This window comes from Marmota marmota, unplaced genomic scaffold (genome assembly GCF_001458135.2).
Source record: "Marmota marmota marmota unplaced genomic scaffold, marMar, whole genome shotgun sequence".
NCBI classification, from domain to species: domain Eukaryota; kingdom Metazoa; phylum Chordata; class Mammalia; order Rodentia; family Sciuridae; genus Marmota; species Marmota marmota.
In genome coordinates this window covers 18786140-18807881 of record NW_026000240.1, presented here as the reverse complement: position 1 = coordinate 18807881, position 21742 = coordinate 18786140, and the positions used below count along the sequence as shown (strand labels likewise).

The 21742-nt window shown below is 39.9% G+C and overlaps 1 protein-coding gene across 2 annotated transcripts in view; it reads right to left on the bottom strand.

The window, feature by feature from the left end:
• Plod2 (procollagen-lysine,2-oxoglutarate 5-dioxygenase 2) overlaps positions 1 to 19100 on the bottom strand; it is an 87557-nt gene extending 68457 nt beyond the window's left edge. The window contains exon 1 of one of the 2 annotated variants that reach the window (XM_015486975.2): positions 18561 to 19100. In XM_015486975.2, coding sequence (XP_015342461.1) covers positions 18561 to 18672 — 112 coding nt within the window. In that variant the 5' untranslated portion in view covers positions 18673 to 19100. The remainder of the gene's footprint in view (positions 1 to 18560) is intronic. The other variant, XM_015486976.2, reaches the window with a different exon arrangement.
• Between the last annotated feature and the right edge of the window lie 2642 nt (positions 19101 to 21742).

Here is a 21742-nt window from a genome sequence, read left to right as displayed (position 1 = left end):
CTTCCTCTACCATTGTCTGAACTGAAGGCTTTGGACTAAGCAAACAAGATATGAACGTCCACAATGGCAATGTGCCAACTGGCAGAGTCCCTGGGCTTTTCTTTTCTATTCTTTTTAAATCTTCACCATGATGGTTCCATTGTGATATATTTAACAACTCCTCCTTAAAAAGCCATGGGCTCCATTTTTGTATTGTATCAACGTATGCCCTGACTGCTCTTGATTTTACTGGATGCCTCCTTCCTCTAACAATTTACTTAACACTCTTTTGGTTTGTTTTTTACTAATTTCTGATCCCATATTTCTACTATAATACAACCCAACAAGATAACACCAAAGACACCTTCCAGAGGGCCCCAAGGAGAAGAAGCGTTGAAATCCAGCCTGTATTGTATTCACTGTCCGTATGTTCATAGGTAATATTCTTATTTGCACTAATCTTGTCTCTTCCCTCCTCAGAATGTTCCAGGGGGATGTCTTATTCTCCTTACCACAATGCCCAAGTCCCTAGTGATCTGCTCCTGTCTGTCAATCTGATATCCTTTTCAAGTGCCCCCTCCCTGCCCCCACTGCAGGCACACTGGACTCCTGGCCATCCACAGACAAAAAAGAGCACACCCTGGGCTCAGTGCAGGTGAGGTTCCTGTAATCCTCTTCTCCAGGAAGCAATCTCTTTCTGCAAGCCTCTGCTCCAATATAAAGAAACAAGAAAACCTTTCCCTAAAAACTACTAGAATGACATTCCCGACCCCCTTGTCCCCACCCCTTCTTCTGATTCGTTTATTGAGCTTTCTCACCAGACTAGACTGCACACTCCCCTGAAATGCAGCTGCCACTCACAGAAGAGGCAAGGGGAAAAAAAGAGGGGTTTTATTTTGGCAGGCAAAGATATGAATAAATCACTATAACTTTAACAAATAAAAAATCAAAATAAAGAGAATCCAATACTATTCTCCTCTAAAAACTGTAATAAAGTCTTTTGAAAAGTACTGCTGCCAAGAATTCCATACAACACACCATCTCGTACACTGTGGCTTGGGGCCACAATCCACGCAAGTTTCTGGAGAACAACTCAATAATACCTAGTGAGAGACATAAAAAAAGGATTAATCCTGCTTGCTTTCAATAGTTTTTTAATCAATCCTATGCAAATAAGTAAAAGACAGAAACCCAAAGCTACAATCAATAATATCCCTACAATATCATGCTCATTAGTGCCAAATAGCCAATAGTGGGTTAACAGTTGTACAATCTATGTTATCATCCAGAGGTGGATGTCAAAATGTTACTTTAACATCACGGCTTGAAAAGTATTAAATGATAGGAAAAATGCTTACAATATCGTAATAAGACAGAGCACAAAATTGTTCTTAATGCTCATCCGTGTGTGTATCCTATGCTTATAAAGACAGATGAAGATGTAGACATAGAAAAAATTATCACAACATTTTATGTTGTTTACAAGTTAATGGGAAGGCCGTTGACAGACTTATTCATTCTTTACTGTCTTTGTTTTCAGTTATAAGCATTCATTTTATTGCAATCAAAAGTATAATTTTTAACTAGGCATGGTAGCACATGCTTATAATCCAAGTGGTGTAGGAGGCAGAGGCAGGAGGATCACGAGTTCAAAACCAGCCTCAGCAAAAGGGAGGCACTAAGCAACTCAGTGAGACCCTGTCTCTAAATAAAAATACAAAATGGGCTGGGGATGTGGCTCAGTGGTCCAGTGCCCCTGAGTTTAATTTCTAGTACCAAAAAAAAAAAAGTACAATTTTTAAATGAAATTAGACCATGATCATCAAATCTGATACATTCTTGTTTTCACTGATTCCTATTGGTGCATTGAGATTTTTTAGAACAGTCTTCACAGCAACTTAGAGATGAAAAGCCTACATAATGGACTTGTGTTATAGTATTAGGCACATCACAGAAATAAATTCACATTCACCCAAGATTTATTATCATGTTCATCAAAATGAAAGCAATTTGAGATGTACCATTTTAAATACACACATACACACACACACGCGCACACACAATCACAAAGCTAATATGCTATATAGCAGCATTTTGAACCTACCTAGGTCTTACATTTAAGTCTTCAAATCACTTTGGGGAATAATGAAAATATGGCACACACATGCAATGGGATACTATTCAGCCATAGAAAGAATGAAATCCTGCTGCTTAGGACAACATGGATGGAACTAGAGATCACTGTGCCGAGTAAAATACTCAGGAAAAGAAAGACAAGCACAAGGGGAGCCCACTCCCACATGAGATTCAAAAAAGCCCATCTCCTAAAGTCAAGAATGGAATGGTGACTAGCAGTGGCTGGGGAGGTGGGGTGCTGATCTATAGGTGCTGTTTTGGTTGGAAACAACACATAGTTCTGCTGTGGTATTGTTCCGTAGGCTGATCATAGATAACAATAATGACCTTTTTATGTCAAAAAGCTAGAAGAAAGAATGTTGAAAGTTTTTTTGTCAAAATTAATTAATAAATGTTTGGAAAAAAGACATGTTTCAATAATGTAAGCAAAAGTAAATGTTGGCAAGGATGTGGGGAAAAGGAAAGACTCATACAGTACTGGTGGAACTGCAAATTGGTGCAACCACTCTGGAAAGCAGCATGAAGATTCCTCAAAAAAAAAAACAAAAACAAAAAACTAGGAATGGAACCACCATTTTATCCAGTTATTCCACTCCTAGGTATATATACAGAGGATTTAAAATCTGCATACTACAGTGATGCAGCTACATCAATGTTTATGCAAGGTCAATTCACAATAGCTATGGAACCAACTCAGCTGCCTTACAACTGATAAATGGATAAACTATGGTATATATATATATATATATATATGCAATAGAGTATTACTCAGCCATAAAGAAGAATGACTATGGCATTTGCCAGTATAAATGGATGGAATTGTGGACTACTATGCTAAGTGAAATATGCCAATCCCAAAAAATATCAAAGGTCAAATGTTCTTTCTGATATGTGTAGGAGGGATGGGGGGGAAATAGAAGTTCAGTGGATTAGACAAAAGGGAATAAAGTGAAAGGTGGGGGGTTAGGAATAGTAAAGAAAGTGGAATGAATCTGCAATAACTTTCCTATGTACATATATCAATATACCACAGTGAATCTCAACATCATGTACACAAAACTGGGATCCTAATTAAAATAAAATATACTCCATGTTTTTATAAATATGTCAAAATAGACTTTACTGTTATATATAAATAAATAGAGCAAATAAAAACATTTGTAAAAGGAACTTATTTAACCTGATATAAACATTACTTACATGGCACTCCCTTAATAGATACACTTTAAAGTTTTTATGCCTTAGTTTAAAAAAACTGAATATTATAAATTTAAAAAACTATACAATTATTTTTTTAATCAATCTCATACATCTGCTCCCAATGCAGTTTTGTTCATTCATTTATCACTGAGGCATATCTACTTACCACCTGGAACTGTCACAAACAATAAGCAAAACAAATGAAATTTTAAAATAAATATGTGCACATGTAGTTAGGATAACCTAGAAAAGTTGAGTAAGGTGAAATCGTGCTTGTATATCCCAATTCAAAGTAATATGAGGAAAACCAATTCTAATTGCTATGCAAAATCCTCCTCTGCAGATTTGTTCAATAGGAATTTTTGCCACAAGCTTATTTATAGTATCTGTCATGAGCAAAGAAACTACAAACATAAAAAGCAGTTACAGGAACACCAAACTTTCAAACAAAAATCATAAAACAAATCGATGATTACAAAGTGCCGCTTTGGTGGTACTCAAGAGTTTTCCTTGGCATTTTTAATGTCATGTACTTAAAAGGCTGAGTCGAATTAATTCCTTCCAAAATGAGACAGAAGTTTTCTGTTATCTCTTGGCCTTCTCAAATTACAGAACCCTTAAACAAGCCCCGGTTGTTTCATCTCAGAAAAGTAACATTAGTCAGCTAAATATTTACCAAAAGTTAATAGGGTGCGGTATAAAGGCAAAGCACAAGAAAACAAGAAAATGAATAAATTACTAAAAGTCAAAAAGACACTATAAAATTGTAAACAGAGATAAGTCTCTCTACACTGTCCCTCATATAACTTATGATCCCTGAGTCTAAAAACCAAAGTGAGGGAACATGAATCCCTATTATTTAGTTACTTTTATTTTAGAGTTTTATTTATTTTCCCATCACTTTCTTCATCAATTTTTCTTAAAACCAACAAAATGCGAGGGGCTGGGGCTGTAGCTCAGTGACAGAGCACTTGCCTAGCATGTGTGAGGCACTGGGTTCAATCCTTAGCACCACATAAAAACAAACAAACAAAATAAAGGCATTCTGTCCATTTACAACTACAAAAAATTTTTTTAAACTGACAAAGCGTGAAATAACCTTAGCACTTTGTCACAGATCTCCATGTCAATAAGATGAGTATTTATTTTCTGTAATGCTGAGCCCATTCTGGGGACCCTATTGTCAAAAAGACTTATCCACACAATTCCAAAATTTATGACAGGTTTGTCAAACTTCAAGAAAAAATAATTACTGAAGAAATTTCCAGGAAAATCAAATATTAACCAGGCACACTCCTGTTATACCAGCAGCTCAGGAGGCTGAGGCAGGAGGATCATGGGTTCAAGGTCAGCTTCAGTAACTTAGGGAGGCCTTATGCAACTCACTGAGAAAATAAGAAAATGAATAAGTAAAATTTTTTTAAAAGCTGGGGATGTGGCTCAGTGTTTAAGCATCCCTGGGTTCAAATCCCAGTACCAAAAAAAAAAAAGAAAAGAAAAGAAAAGAAAATGTTAAAGGTGCATTTCCCCAATTCCTCTGAAGCTGAGTGTCTAGATGAAAATTACTCCCCTCCTTTGATTCATTCCTCTGAGATTTGAAAGACACATGGTTTGGTCTACTACTTTCAGTCTTTTCTTTTAGTAAGCATGGCAGAAAGACTACCCTGTGTTTGTAGTTCAAGGTTGGCCTTTTATTTCATGGCAGCAGAGGAGGAAGGCAGAGAGAGAAAAAGAGAGGGAGAGAGACACACATACAAATAAATAGCAGAGGCAGTAGCTAATTCTGCATTCTAGAGTCTATCACCAGCCTCATGGGCATAAGGAGATGTGGAGACGGCTTCCCAACCCTGGATTACATTTATAATAGTGTATGTGTGAGCCACATGTTTCTAGGCATCCTGCTGATCCCCTTCAACTGGAACAGAAGGAGCAACCTCCTCATCTGGTCAGCTCTCTCACATTCTGGAAGTCACTTCTGCAGACCCAACCTAAAGTCCACTCTTCTTCCATGCTTTCCAAAAAAATATGCAGTTTCATAACTACTTTCTTAGGCTGGCTCTGCTCAAGGTACCTAAAATGAACTGATTTTTTTTTTTCCTGAATGGAACCCTGACCAGTGCAAGTGTCTACTGTTTGCATTATTTATAAGTGATCTCACTGTCCCTCTGTGGGGCCAGCAGACAAAGAAGCTTCTGGATGCTTAGGTGCTAAGGCAGAGCAGTTCACAGATTTCATACCAACAACGGGAGATGCTGTTTCTGTCTTCTTGCAGTTGAAATCCACCCAGGAATACAATGTTTTCACTTGAAAAGGTGAGAATAGCCCACTACATATCTAATTAAATAAGAGATGATATTTTAGCAAGAATTCAGCATAGAAGAGAGAGCAAAGAACCATGGATGAAATGGGAGAAACCATAGATGTATGACTTAATATCTCTAAATTTAGTTTCTTGAACTAGAGAAGCAGGGATGGTAGTAAGGGAAAGTGTTAAAATAGATCTTCAAGGAATTTTCCATTTTTAAAGGAATTTTGGAGAATACTGTGATGAAATGTCATCATAAATTTTTTCATCAGAGAACTAAAAATGGAGGCCTTAAAAATGATAGGTAGAATTTTCACAGTCCAGGGACCTGGAAATATTCCCGGAAGGGGTCAGGGCTGGGCAAAAGCATAGCTTCCTGGCTGAAGAGTGAAGAATTCAGTCCGATCATAAATCCCATATAAATATCAAACTGGGAAACAATGAGAGCAGGACTTGGAATCAGACAAGGGCCACCACACTGCAGCATTTCCAGCCCCAGCACTGCTGACAGTTAGGGGCACGTAGTCCTTTCTGGCAGGCAGACGTGCTGTGCACTGTAAGATGTTTTTGCAGCATGCCTGTCCCCTTCCCACAGGAGAGCACCCACTACTAATGACAAATGAAATGTTCACAGACTTTACCAAACACCCACAGGCTAAGAGTCACTGGACTCAACAATGATGACAAAAGAGAAGCAATTTAAGAAGCACTATCATTAGCTCATTTGGTGATCTATGTCCAAACCAGAGATTGCAAAAGTCCATTAGTGAAGGAGCCAAGTGGGCACTGGGGACCGGGAGGGACAGAAGTGCACAAGCCACACCCGCAGGAGGGCCCTTCCGGGCCAACATTTGCTGCCTGGTGGGAAGGCAAGTTCAGGGTTCCTAACAGGCTTCCTTTTCTATTTTTCCACCAAGCAAAGAAAATCAGGTTTTTAAGTAAAATGTCCTGATTTTAAAAACATAAGAATTAAGAGTTTTCTGAAATACAGTATGCAGACTGAATATGACTCTCAGGTTGCCAGGGTCCTGCCACCTGCACTAAGGTGGTGACAGTTTGGAAGGGTATTTAAGAAGAGAATTTCATGAATCCTGATCAAACAAACTAACTATAAAAAGGCATTTTTGAGACTGGACTGAAAAAGTGAAACTGAATGGATATTTGAGGACAGTAAGGAATCTCTGTTGAGTGTGATAACAGCACTATGTTTTTTTTAAGTCCTTATCTGTTTCAGATATATAATTACACAAACATACATATACATGTAAAGTTTCTATTATAGATTAAAGAAAATTTTAAAATGAGAGAGAGAACAGTGGGCGCAATGACAATCCTGAATATCAAGAATAAATCATGGAAATGAGAAAAATTTAAAGCTTTGAATTTGAGTAAACCATCAAAGAACATCACCAAAGAGACTGATCTGCACTACTACATTCATGATGTTTTTTTCTTTGAGTTCCCCCCGGAAAAAAAGTTGACTTTATATTTAAATTGTTAGAACTTATTTTTAGAATTCCCTGATAGCCTACGTTTTTCTCCCCATTATCAGAACACAAGAATTAGCTAGGCTCATTCTAGGCTCCACTTTAGAAGAATGCTGATTATAATTATATTGTACAGAATGAGAACAAGCCTTGGAGCACATAGCTAGCAATCTGTTTGCAGGCCTTGTGCCAAGCTTTTTAGAGGTATACTCACATTTTATTTTCAAATCAACCTTATGAAGGCCAGAAGAGGTGGCTCATGCCTGTAATCCCAGCAGCTTAGGAGAGTGAAGAGGATTCCAAGTTCAAAGCCAGCCTCAGCAAGAGAGAGGCACTAAGCAACTCAGTGAGACCCTGTCTCTAAATAAGATAAAAACAGGGCTGAAGATGTGACTCAGGGGTTGAGTGCCCTTGAGTTCAATACCCACTATCCAAAACAAACAGACAAAAAAATCAACTTTATGAAGCAACTACTATTATAAANTCTCTCTCTCTCTCTCTCTCTATATATATATATATATATATATATATATATATATATATATATGTATTTCCTTTGAAAAGGGTTCTGCTGCTTTTTCTTTTTCTTTCTTTCTTTCTTTTTTTTTTTTTTTTGTGGTGCTGGGTATTGAATCCATGGCCTTGTGCATGCAAGGCAAGCACTCTACCAACTGAGCTATATCCTCTGCCCATGTGCCTCAATTTATCAGAATTACCAAGAGATGTGAAGTGCCCTTCACATCCATGGAGCTCATCCCTGCACGTGTGCTTGCTGCTGCTTGCCAAGGCAGCCAGCTGATCTTCTACAACCAAATGAGAAGCAAACACAGTACTACACACTGTCTCAGGGTGTATGTCCCACCAGGGCCCAACAATACCACACCACAGGCTGAGGGTCATGGAATGGCAAAAAGTAGCTGGGACCTTCCATTTGTTATGATTAATAGAAATGTTACAACATCAGTTAGGATAAACCTGACAAATAAATCTCAAGGCCTAAACTTAACCAAATCATATTTCTGTACAATTTTATATATCCAAAATTTCCCATTGCTAGCATGGGGGCTTCGAATTCAGACTTTTCTTAAAAATCCCACACAATCCACTCAATCATAAACCATGGAGCCATTTGTTCTGGTGTAACAGAGCTACTCAATGACTTCTATGAAGAAGAGGAGCTTGGCTGCTAATGGATGGTCTACGCTATAAAAAATTGCTTTCTTTTGAGGGACATAAAACTATCAAGTACATGATATTTAAGAGTAACATAAAGGTTAGTTTATCATTTTAATAAACCAATCTCTTTTTTTAACCTAATATACAGTACAGGAGCAACAACTACTGATGTTTGGATGCTTATTCAATAAATCCTGGTTAATTCCCAAGAGGAATGCTCTAGCTAAATGCTCCTGTGGTTTCTGATGACTTCACTTGAAAAAGCAATAACTGTATCTGTTTTCAAAATTAAGTTACACTCTTTCTCTTCCAGTAGTTCTATTGAACTACTTCCTTCAACTTACATCAAATCCTTTTGGTTACTGTAGGAAAAAGAGCCAGAAAAAGAGAAAAAGGCACTGAACAAAATGATCTCCTCTGAGGAGCAGGTATTAGGCTATCACTCACAACATACTTTCCATTCCAGAGCTGCAAACACAGGACAAACAAACTCCGTGAGGACAACGACCAAGCAGCATATCAAAGAAGGAAAGTCCAGATCAAAAGGCATTCATGCTTTCTGCTCTAGTCTTAGGGTTTAAGAGTAATCTCTGTGACTAGTGAACACATGGGTGTGTATTTTCTCCCTCGAACAGATTTTCTTTTTTAGTTAACGGGGTTCTAGTTCACAAAATGCCATCATATTTTAAAGATTTTCAACAAATCTAAAAGGTGCATGCAGGTGATTGGATTTCGGTAATAATTTGAAGAGCAAATATCATAAAAAGATGTTTTATAACTTCTAAAGTTCCCAGCACCATTTTTTTTAATCTATGTATCATTTTAATAGAAAGGAAGCAGGCGAATATGCAGTTATATTTTTTAAAACAGCTCAGTATATTTAAATATGATGAATAGTATAAGATTCCTCTCAGAAGACAGATAATAGTTTCATATGAACATGGAACTGTTTTCCTCTCTCATATAAAAAACACTCAGAATATTTTATAATGCAAATTTAATTCTACTTAATCTCGGCTTTCCTTTCTTACCTCTAAATCAAAAGCTAATTAGCAAAAAAGTAACATACTATTCTAGCCAAATCCAGCTCCTGCTACAACTAGAATCAAAAGCAGAATTGAAAACACAAAACCAAACATGTGCCTATGCTTCCTCTGGCCCAACAAGTAAACTAATAACAAGTTTCTTTGAAGCTGCTTTTCTGCTTCATGCAGGACTCTGTCTCTACCACTCATCCTGATGCTTAGAACTCAAAAAATTCCAAACAACAGAGACAGAAGATAACAAGTGACTAGTGGCATCTGGAGGGGCTCAGTAATGGGTCGAGATTGGTGGGTGGAGGACCTGGACCCCAGACCCAGGGTTCCTGATACCAACTTTGGACACTTTTCCTCCTGCTTCATCCTAAGCCCATCTCAGACTTCTTTTGCATGTGCATTACTTTCCTGTTAATAGTCTCAGAATTTCAATGTGGAAGGGGAACTGAGCCTGGTGTGTGTTTTGTTTGTTTGCTTTATTTTTTTTTAAAATTTTTCCTCCACATAAGGCAACAGAACACAGACTAGTCATTCAATAAATACTCAAAAGTTTAAATATTAATTGTCACACTTAAGTATTATACAATGGAAATCATTTTTTGAATACATTTGCATCAAAATAGTTACCATACTATTAGATACCTCTTCTAAAAATATATTAGGGAAGAATTTTTAAAGCTTAGTTAATTCAATAAGTAAATGTGAGTTTATTAAATTATATAGATATAAAGCAATTACAAATTCATACTCAGAACCAAGAATGAAAGCAATCCAAAAGGAGTTACGAAGTCAGATATGGTGATACATGCCTATAATCCTACTACTCAGGAGACTGTTGCAGGAGGATTCTAAGTTTTAGGCAGGCCTGGGCAGCTTAGTAAGACTCTGTCTTAAAACCAAAATAAATAAATAAAAAGGGCTGGGAATGGAGCTCAGTGGTAGAGTACTTACCTAGGAGGTGCAAGCCCTGGGTTCAATCTGCAGTACCACCAACAACTAAAAAGTTGGGCAAAAACTTTCACTCACTCAGTGCTTAATGGTTAGAGTCATGCTATTGACCTCTAAGAAACTACAAAATACAATCCATCTAGTACCCCTTATCTATCCAGGGATCCCAGTGGGATCCAACCATGGAGAAGAGCTATCTTTGTGTTTAAAAAAAAAAAAGAAAGAAAGAAAGAAAGAAAAAGAATAGAAAAAAAAAATAAGTCGGTCCTGGCGGCACACTCCTATAATCCCAGAGGCTTGGAAGGCTGAGGCAGGAGGATTGCAAGTTCAAAGCCAGCCTCAGCAACTTAGCAACCTTTCTCAAAATAAAATATAAAAAAAAGGGCTGGGGATGTGGCTCAGTGGTTAAGCACCCTTGGGTTGAATCCCTGGTACCCAAAAACAAAATTTGTGGGAAGAGTGAGGAATGAGATGGAGGAGTGAAGAAGGAAAAGCTGGAAAAGGACACAGAATTTATGGACCCCCCCAAGAATGTGCCAGGATTGTGCGGCTCTAACTGTATACTGAAGTCAGGAAAGTAGGAACTCGGTCTGTCTACTTGGTAAGTCTGTTCATTTCTTTGCTTTGGTGATTTTCCAGTTTGGGTTTTGTTTTGTTTTGCTCTTGGTTACCTAGTAAAGTCACTGTTTAAAAAATTCCAGCCTCGTCTACACTGAAGTCAGAAGAAAAGGAGAACTGTCCTTCTCTAGACGTGGCTGAAAGGAATTTCGGAGGGCCTTGGAAGAGTGGGCCAATCTGGTCACAGGGGTGGTGCCAGCTAAAGGCCAGGAAAGGACAGCATGGCTGGAGCTGGAGAAGGGACCTCTGAAGACCAGGGGCCTCACAGCTGGCTCAGGAAAAACTGGAAAAACCCCATCAAAGCCCCATTTCCCTCTGCATAAGGCTCCGCCACACTTCACCAGGACACTGAATCAGGGAGGCCACTCCAGCTCGCCTGCCAACTGCTGACCAGTCTCTTCTTTTTTTTTTTTTTTTAAGAAATGATTTACATTTTGTATTTGTAGATTTGTTTTTTGAAATGAAATAGCTGCTGGTATTCAGCTACAACTCAGAAGGAAAAAGTCTGTTAGAGAATGCATTTAAAATCCCTAAAGTTTGCAGCTACTTTAAGTAATTAGCACCCTAAAGCCCCATAAATCATGGCTTCAAACCAGTTAAAACCGTCCATGACAGTCTTCCTGATGTCAGGAGGCTAGGACTGCAGGCATCACATACCTCTTCTACTTGTTGCTGAGCCTGTGGGAGGGTCAAGCTGGGTGGCAGGAGGCACAGCTAACATCTCTGGATTACACCTGACTGCCTGGGACTGACTGGGTATGATAACGAGAGAGATAAAGACCACATATGCTTCAAGATCCTTCAACCCATAAAGAATCTTAACCTGTCCAAGGCACAGGGCATAGGAATAGGACCACAGCATTAAAGTCAGAAGAAAAATCCTCTCTTCTTATGCCTTCTGGAAGGAACTCTGAAATAAGTTGGCAGTAACTAGAAAGCAAATGGGGAATTCCTCTTAAACACTTGTGAATGTAACAAGCTAAAAAAAAATACGCCCACATTATAAACACCAGGAAGTCTTACGCCTCCAAAATAACAAAAACAGTATTAAACCATTAAACCATCAATATAACAAATGAGTTTTAATTTTAACTCTGGCATAGTTTAGAAACTCTCCCAGATTTGGTAGAAGCACTTTTCAGACCACCCCCACATTCAGCCCCTCACTTTGGCTGTATGTTTACTAAAAACCTTATTTGTATTAAAACTTTTTTAGAGGTTATTTACAGTTATAATCATGGTTTTTGAATTGCATCCAAATTTTGTTTACTTAACTATCTATTTATTTATTTGCATTTCTAGTGAAGATTTTGATTATTGTTCTCCAGAAATAGAAGCCAACAACCCAAAAGGAGGAGGGTAGTGCAGCAGACTCCAAGCTCTGTCTTGGAGACCGTTCCAGGATCCGTGTTACTCAGAAACTTGCATAAGAACTGATACTTTGTTGAGAAAAGTGATAATCAAAAAGAGCAGTGGGAAAAAAATATTTAACTGTTGACTGCTCTTTTAAAAAGCAAAATAGTTTTTTATTGCTTGGTTGCACAGAATTTAACTCCAAACCTAAACAAACAAAATTTCATATAGCAGAATATAATACTAAACATGAGCTATATTTCCAAACTCACAAATGAAGCATTTTCTCAATTAATCACATCTTCTTTAAGCAAATTCAAGAAGGGGAGGGCACATATCCATAGGTCAAGTCAATATGAATAAGAAAGAATTTCCTAAAACTGCAATATGCTAATACTTGATTATATAACCAAGACTTGAAAAACTTCAAAGTCATCCAGTAACTAGAAATGCAAATGCTCTAACCTGAATTAAAGTTTTCTTTTTAAATAGGGAGATTTATGTGTTATAAAAAACTAAAATTATTGAAAAAAATAGATATCCCTCTTTAACCCACAAGAAAATATGTAACAGAAATTTGTCCTTTTTGTATAATGTTCCTTCAACTGTAATTTTTAAAAAAATTATCCTGAATGAGAAATAGTCAACTTGCTTGAAGTTACTGTATTTTAAACTCATGAAGAGGATCCTAAGTATAAAAGCTCTCCTCACTATAAACATAGACTACACCTTGGCCTTCACCTGTTGTGGCCAATCATCCTATATAAAGGTCACCTATAAAAACCTATGGAATGTTATAGGACACCTATAAAATTGCTCAGTTTAAGCTTTTGTCTGTGTCATATATAGAGAATGATAGACTATATGGGTTAAGGTTGTAATAAGGACAAGAAATAGGAGACCACTGTCTGTATTCTACTACCAAGAATAACTATTTTTTGGAAACTACAATCTCAATAGCTAAGAAAATTAGTTTTGCTAAGTTTAATTTAGTCAGATAAGCTCTCCACAGAAAATGCAAGGAAAATTAAAAAGATTATGTCACTTTAAAAGCCACCAATTTCTCAATTTAGCCCAATGTATAGGAATAGTTAAAGAAGAATAAAAGTGCTCAGTGATAAATGTGCTAATTATTTCCTCTGAGAAGGCAAGTCATGAACTCATAACCAAGTTTTGAGAACAAATTTGTAGAAAATACACAAACTCTGAAGAAATATGCATGGCCTTTCCAACTGGCTACAAGAGTCCTTTATTTATTTTTGACCATGTGAACACTATTACACTAAAGAACATATCTAGTGAGCTTCCAGTGCTGTTTAAAATGATGTAACAGAGAAGCTCTATGTTTGAATTCAGAACACCAAGGGAATCACTGGCAAAGTCTAAAATGAAAAACAGGCCTTGGACATGCCCAGAGCCAGCTGCTACTGTCCAAAGCCCAGCTCTTTCCAACAGAGCAGCAGATCTGCATGAGCCACAGCATAAAAGGGATGGTCACCTCCTAAGGCAAGGTCAGCACAGCCCCCTGCACAGGGAGAAGGCAGCAAGCGTGTGGACTCCGCAGGCCACACATAGGACTCCTCCCACATGCAATCAAGCAGCCACACAGCAGGCGAGCCTGTGAGGGTGGCTATGCCTCAGTAAGACGTTAATTCCACATGTCTGTATAATTTCATATAATTTTCTTTTGATACTTCCCAACTATTTTAAAATGTAAAAATCACTGTTAGCCCACAGGCCTTATTAAAACAGGTAGCTGCTAGACACTATGATGTATACCTATAATTCCAGAGACTCCAGAGGCCCAGGCAGGAGAACTGCAAGTTCAAGGACAGCCTTGACAACTTAGCAAGACCCTGTCTCAAAATTTAAAAAATAAATAAAAAAATAAAATGGGCTGGTGATGTAACTCAGAGGTAAAGAAACTCTGAGTTCAGTCCTGAGTTCAATATAAGAATTGTTTAAAAATAAATAAATAAATAAATAAAGATTGCGGGCTTTGACCTCCTCGATTTGGCCCAAGGGCATAGTCTGTCTCCCAGCCCAGGGCCCTTTGTTTTCCTAAAGGCTGTGCTAACCCTATTCCTTTCCCCTGTATCTACATAAACCTACAAATTAGGTGCTTTCCCTTTTAGCAAAGCATTCCTTTTGCTTCTCTCAGTTACTGAAGCCCTAACCCTCCTTCTCTCCCATTGGTCCTAAAAGTCCAACTGAACAACAATGAAGACAGGGAAAAGAGGCTGCAGGAAGGTCACCAGCTGTCCACTGCTGTCCAGCTGTGTGATCTTGAGCAAGTGATGTGGCATTCCAAGGCTCCACATCACCAGCTACAAGAAAGGACTATGGCACTGAAGCTCCTGAAAGTAATAGTGCAGGAGCCACTTTCTATCAAGTAAGGCAGGTAGAAGGGAAACCATAAGCTAGGGAGAAGAACTGTCAATTACAGCTCAGAAACAAAAGCCTGCCTGGTCTTTCAGTTATGTTGCTAGGCCATGGCCATGTCTGGGTCCCTCAGGAAAGAAAAGAAGTTATTTAAAGTTGTGGAAAAGAGAGCAACTAGTCATCTCATGGACTGCATGGCCATTTCCAGAATTCTCAGGGCGAGGCCTAGGTTCAACACACATGAACCCAGAATCTGTGCGTGGCAAAGAACAGGGCAGACATTGTGAAGAGCCTAAAAATGAATCAAACTCAGTCCTTCATGTCAAAGAACTTACAACTTCTTAAACAACACCCAGAATACAAAGCAGGTTGGATTTGTTGAAACCAACTTTATTAAGAATTTAGAAAGAAAGAGGGCCAAACAAAAGTCAAGGGAAGAATTCTCTAGGAGTGAGACTTCAACAATGGATAGGATTTCAAGAACAGACACAAAAAGTACCCTGGGAGCAGCCTTTCTCTCTTTTCCCTTCCAGCAATTTCTCCAGAGCATTGCTCTTTTCCTCTCCACCCTGTAAATTGCTGGTTTGCATTGGTAGATAGGGACAAAACTTTCCTGTCCTCCTCAAATGTACCAGAGCAAATTAAAGAGCTTATAAATGAACATGGTTGAAAAATACTAGTCTTGACAGAAACATCTGAAAACATTTCCTTCATGTTTGCCCAAAACTTGGTGTCGACCCAATTTAGATCAATAAAATAGTCAAGGTGCCGCAGAAAGCACAAACAAATCTTGATCCAGGTCTGGAATCCTGGTTGCAAAGAATTGGCCAGAATACATTCATCCCGTATTACTCTCATGTAGAACACAGAGTAGGGGAAATAAATCAGTGTCTCAACCTGATTTATTGACAGTGATGGAATCAAAGAGTTCTACCTGGGAAAGGTCTCATAAGGAAACATGTTTCACACATGATTTCTATAAATGTTCCTATAAATGATTCTAGGAGAAGTTGGGGTGGTGGTGGCACATGCCTGTAATCCCAGCTATTTGGGAGGCTGAGGCAGGAGGATGGCAAGTTTTTAGGCCAGTGTCAGCAATTTAGGTAGGCCCTAAGGCAACTTACACAGATCCTGTCTCTAAATGAAAAATCAAAAGGGCTGGGGATGTGTCTCAGTAGTAGAGCACCCTTAGGTTCAATTCCCAGTACAAAAAAAAAAAAAAACTTCTAGGAGAAAATGAGTTTTAAACCGAAATCTTGTTCAGATTCTCTCCATCTAAAAATAAAATGAAAACCAAAAGGGTACCAACACCGTTCACAGTGGAACTCTCAGTAGATGTGACACAAAGCAGAGTTCTTAACTCTGATCAACACATAGCACCAAAGCTGAGAAAAACTATATTCCAAAAATGGATAAATGTGATGAAAACACTATGTTCTCTAGTACAGTGGAAAAACGGAAAATGACTATAAATATACGCTCTTGAAAAAACAGTTGCTGCCCCGTTTGGTAGTGTTACTTGGGAGGCTGAGGCTCCCAAGTAACAGGGATGTTCACTTGAGCTCAGGAATTTGAGGCCAGCCTGGGCAACATAGGAAGAGTGAATCTCAAAAAAACAAGTTTTTGTTATTATTCTAGTAACACTATAATTCTGCGTTACTTCAGATATACATAGATTAATCTAGCCCAGCAATTCTGAAGCCTGGGCCATTTTGCTCCTCAGGACACATTTGTTCATTTTTTTTTTTTTTTTTTTTTTTGAGACATGTTTTGCTCTCACATTTATAAGTGGATACTATTGGCATCTTGTGGGCATAGAGCAAGGAGCCTTGCAAACATCCTACAATGCAAAGATCAGCCCCCAACATCTGGATCCAAATCTCAACAGGGCCAAGAAATTTTAATTTAGTCCATTTCTCAATGACTAGCTGGAAAATACTGACACATACAGAGGGTTAGAGATGAGAAGCCATCTTTCTAAATACCCACTATTAATCTAGGACCACTGAGAATCCTAAGGAAAAGCTTGATATTTGTATAGTAATTTCAATTGTAATGCCTAAGGGATAAAATAGACCACAGTCCATGATTCTGACCATGTACTCAAATAGTTTATCTTTTGCATTTAGGAGCTTACTACATAACCTGTAAGAACCTCTAATACAATAGTTGGTAATCAAACTGGCTACTGCTGGCTCCATCTATTATAAATTAACATTTTCCCACAAATTAATTCCTAACTCCCTGTTCCCAGCTACCAAGTAACCATTCCTCAGATTGTATTTAGTCTTTTGCTGAGAGAAACATTCATATCTGAAATTCCCTTTCTCTGATGTTACAAAACTTTAAAAGTTGAGTGTCCAATTTCATGAAAGTTAAAATCCAGAATGGGGAAGAAGCCAAATCTTGACTTTAAAGGCAACTACAAAAGGAAGGGTTGGTAATGAGGTGGAATAAAATAATACAAGGGCTGAAAGAGACTCTCTAAAAATAACAAAGCCCTCAGTGGTTATTTTATTTCCCTATAAAAGTTTCCTTGGGTGTTTCAACAACAACAAAATAGTTTCTGGGAAAGTTTTTTAACTTTTTAAATTTTTATGTTTTGCCTCCATTTCTGTTTGCTAGATGTTACACTAAGTGAATTATTTTTTAAATTATGACAAAATTTAGTTCACATTTAGAGAAATCATACATGTTCAAATACCCATTTCTAAACCATCAGTATTCATTACAGAAAGGAAAGCATTCTGTAACTGACAGAAATCCACCTGAGTTCCCAGTTTCTCAGGCTAACAAAGCAAGTACTGTTCCATGGGAATGTAGAAAGATAGGCAGATTAGACTGCTTGAGTTTTCCCAAACACCTGAAGATTAAGACAAACCACTGCTCTTTGGATTGCCTGGTCTCTACACCAAATATCACTTTCTAAACAACCCTGAAGTTAAAATGTCTGTCCTTAGGCTTATAGAAAACTCAAGCCCAAAAAAAAGCACTCAATTAACTTAAGTGGGTAAAAACATGCCAAAATGATCCGCCCCCACCTCCCAAAAAAAAAAAAAAAAAGGCATATCAGAAGGTCATTTAAATGCAATATCCAGTTTCAGAGAGTTGAGCAGAAAGGTACAAAAGTGAAAAACTCCAAGGATTTCTCCTTTGCAGCAAATGCAGCAGAAGAGTGTTTAGACAAGCATGTGCAGAGTCTCTCTTGGCTAAACGTAAAATATTTTATTTTACATGAACATAACTGCACTATTCGCTGCAGTTTCAGCTTCTGAACACAAGTAACAGCCAGGGCTGAGGATAAGGGTGGCAAAGAGGAGAAGATATGTCCACAGTCTCCTCTCCAAATCCCAAAGGAGGAAAGCTTCCTCCTGGACGTGCTGGGTGGCCAGGAAGCCTTTCAGAAAACAACCAAGGTTTTTGAGCATTGATTTTGGCAAGAGATAGGTGTTACCAGCAGCTTCCTAGGGCACTGGAAGGAATGTGTCACCATCAATTAGAAACTACACTGAGTCCCGTGTTTAGGTCACAAAGGGAGTACTGCCTGGTCCAGATAAAGCATGCCAAGCAGCAGAAAGGAGAGCAGAAGCAGGAAAGGTGTTGGAGTGTCCAGGGATTCCTAAGACCAAAAGGAAACCCCAACTTAATTCCGAAGCACAATCTGGGCGCGCTCAGTTTACAGAGAAACTCCCAGAGAAGACGAGGGTGAGTGTTCCCTCACTTGCACGGGTTTCAGCGCCTCCCGGGTGCAGTTCTGGGGATGACTTCAGCTGTCCTGGGGCGGAGGGTCAGTCTACCCCACTCACCTTGGCGGTCCTGAGGAGGAGAGATAGGCCCTCCCCTACTCACCTGGCAACCTTATGAAAAGGGCGGGAAGATGAATGGACCGTCCATCCCACCCAGCCCCTCGGGGCAGCGGCGGACTGCGGGGATGCTCACCTGCCCGGATACTAGAGGGCTTCTCCGAGTTGGCACCAAGACAAGGATTCCAGGGGTGGAGGACGAGCGCTAGCAGCAGCAGCAGCTGGGACTTCACGGTGCACCTCCCCATCTTCCGCCCCTGAAGGGCCCGCGCCGGCTGCGGCACCCCCTCTGCCCAGCAGCGGCGCACTTCTCGCGAGAACGCAGCGACCCCCTGGTCAGCCCGAGGCTGGCGATTGCGGACCCCAGCGGTCCTGCAAGATGGGCCCACCCGGTGGCTGCAGCCCCAGCGCGGAGAAAGCAGACAGGGCCGGGCAAGGCGGAGGCGCGCAGCCGCGGGCGCCGGGACCTTATAGACTCCCCAAGGGGGAGGTGACAGGGCGGGCTGCGCCCTGGCTATTGGCCGCCTGCTGACCCGCCGCCGCTGCGGTCGCCTGTGCTGGCCCCCCGGGCTCCACGTCTGGGATTGTTTGCTCAAGTCGGACCCTATTTAAAGCGCTGTCTGCGGCTACGTGTAGAGGCTCACGCAGCGCTGCTGGCTGGAACAGAGGACCTTGTACTTTGGTTTGCGAGTGGGCTGGGAGAGGGGGAGGAGTCCCCCGGAGCCGGGCTGGCGGGCAGCGCCCCCCTCTCCCACGCTCTCGGCTGCCTGAGCGCCAGAACCTTCCACCGCAGCCCCAGAGGCTGAGGGTTTGCTCTTCTCGGACCTGTAGGCTCCCCCGCAGTCAGGGTGACAGCAGATCCGCTGTGATCTTAGCTGAACCGGGTCTTGCCAAGCCCTAAGCCATGGAAAGGGTCCCCCGACCCTTTAATTCAGAGGGCCGGCTTCACCACCCTGTAAGGGGAAGACAGTGTTTTTATTTTACTCTGTTAAACAGAAACTTTATTGTCCAGTGAACATCATACACCGCTAGGGCCATGAGAGCTGCAGACTCTTTCCAGCAACGAGGCTTGTAAATCCCGTGGAATCGGAGCCCAGCGTGTGTAAGCTCGGGCTGTTTCCTACAAGATCTCCCTCCCGTCCACATGGAAAAATACTCCGTAAGACCTCTTCCAGCACAGGCTCCGCGCTCCTGGGCGCTCCCACATTGCTTCCAGTTTTGACAAATGTCTGACTATGTTCCTTCTTTTCTCTCTTCTCTCACATTATAGCTAACCCAGGGTTTAAACTATTGAGGTGAGCAGGGGCCAATGTACAGATGACAGCAAAAGTTTGATAACTTTGCTTCATACGTTCCCTGCCATGGGAGAAAAGAGAATCAAAGTCATTACAGATTATTATCTTCCACCTAAATCTTCCCGAAACTTGGAAAAACAGACTCTGAAACCAACACCCATTCTAACTCAGAGCTTTTGAGATTAAAACAAAAAAAAATTTATTTTAAAAGATATATTCCATTATGATCACATTTTGTCTAAAATCAACATAATATTATGATAAGATAAATATCAATGGACAGATTTAAAATCAAGTAGAGGTGTGGAGTTGTAGCTTAGCAGTAGAGCACATGCTAGGCAAACAGGAGGCCCAGTGTTCAATCCCATGGAGGGAGGGTGTGGAGAGGAGGGGAAGGCAAGGAAGAGGGGAAGAAAAAAGAAAAAAATCAGAAAGTAAAACCTGTTAAGATACCTTGCCTAGGAGTGACATTTTAGAAGAAGAATCATTTCCTGTGCCCAGAACTGAGCCAGTTATTACTGTGTTTTGAAGTTCTGATTTTAGATTTTTAAAGGACAAGGAACACTGGAGAAAGTTCAGAGAAGAGTAGAAATAATTATAAGAAATGGAAATTATGACCTGGGACAGAAATGTAATACGGTTTATTTAGTCTGAAGAAGAAAATGTGGAGAGAAGGATTCCTTAATAATATCCTTCACCGGGTAAGCAAGGGCAGCTGAGAAAACTGTCCTCAGAGTCCCAATATCTTACTAGGAATGGTTGGAGATTTGGCCAAATCTCCATAATTCTACATCCGTCTCTGCTGAATTCCTTGAACTTCACTTTTGATTCCTGAGTTCTCCAGTATCTTGGAGAACATGCATGGCTAGAATCTGGAATTCTGCCTTCCCACACCTCCTCTTTCCCCATGCACAGGTGCACATATTCTAACTGTAATGTGTGCCTGTCATTGCGGGTTACTATGACCTTCCTTTTTCTCTGTTAAGAATCACAAGCTCAAGCCTCCAAGGCTTGTGTAAAGCAAGTTCTTCTTTAGGATTTTTGAAATAGCCAGATGCTTCAATGATCCTCTGAAAGTGCCCGAATTCTGAAACCAAATTCTTCCTGCCTTCTTATAAATTGCCTGTCCAGTCGTCTGTGGAACATTTCTACTTGGATCTTCCATTGGCAGAACCACACTGTGTATTTAACTCACCAAACAAGAGCCGGTTCCCGGATTCTTCATCTCTGTTAATGATACTTCTCTATCACTCATCTGACTTCCGACATTTTTTTTTTTGGTCTTTTTCTGCCCCCCACCCCCAGACATCTGTCAACTCATGCAGCTGGACTCTAAATCCTGTCATTTTTTTCCCCTTCACATTTTATCTCTATTTCTCCCTTTTCATTATCACTGTCACCTCACTAACTGATGCACTCTCAAATGTATCCCAGGGGTAACTCTTGGGTTCTTCTGTAACCGGCAGTCCACCCTGTAGACTATCCCTTTCCCCAACCCAGTACCACTGCATGAAACAGCTAGATCAATTACATGGATCATACTCAGTTATCCTTTTGATTACTTCACCTCCAAACTCAAAGGTTTCATTAAGTATTTAGAAACAATTCGAATTCCTACAACTCAAATTCTTTCACTATGAAACTAAAATCATCTTTTTCTAGATTCTAGACCCAACCAATCTGGTTTACTTTATTATCTCTCTAATTGTTCACTGTCATTATTCTCAAGAATCTGGGTAGGAATCAATGTCTTTATTTGACTTCCTCCAGAGGCCAATCCAGAGCCAAGATTCAAGGAACAGCAGTTTGTGGGATTTTAAAGGAAATCATGTTATCAAGGTAGAGTGGCACAGGAAAGGGAAGATGGCCAGGACTGGAGGCATGTGTAAATCTAATGCAGTGGGCACCTAGAGCTTAGTCCTAAAGAATTGATATACAGATTGTCCCTCAAAAGTAGCTTGCCCAGGGAGCAAGAGAACTAGAATAAATATATATCCCCCCTAAGACCAATTGGTGGTTGATT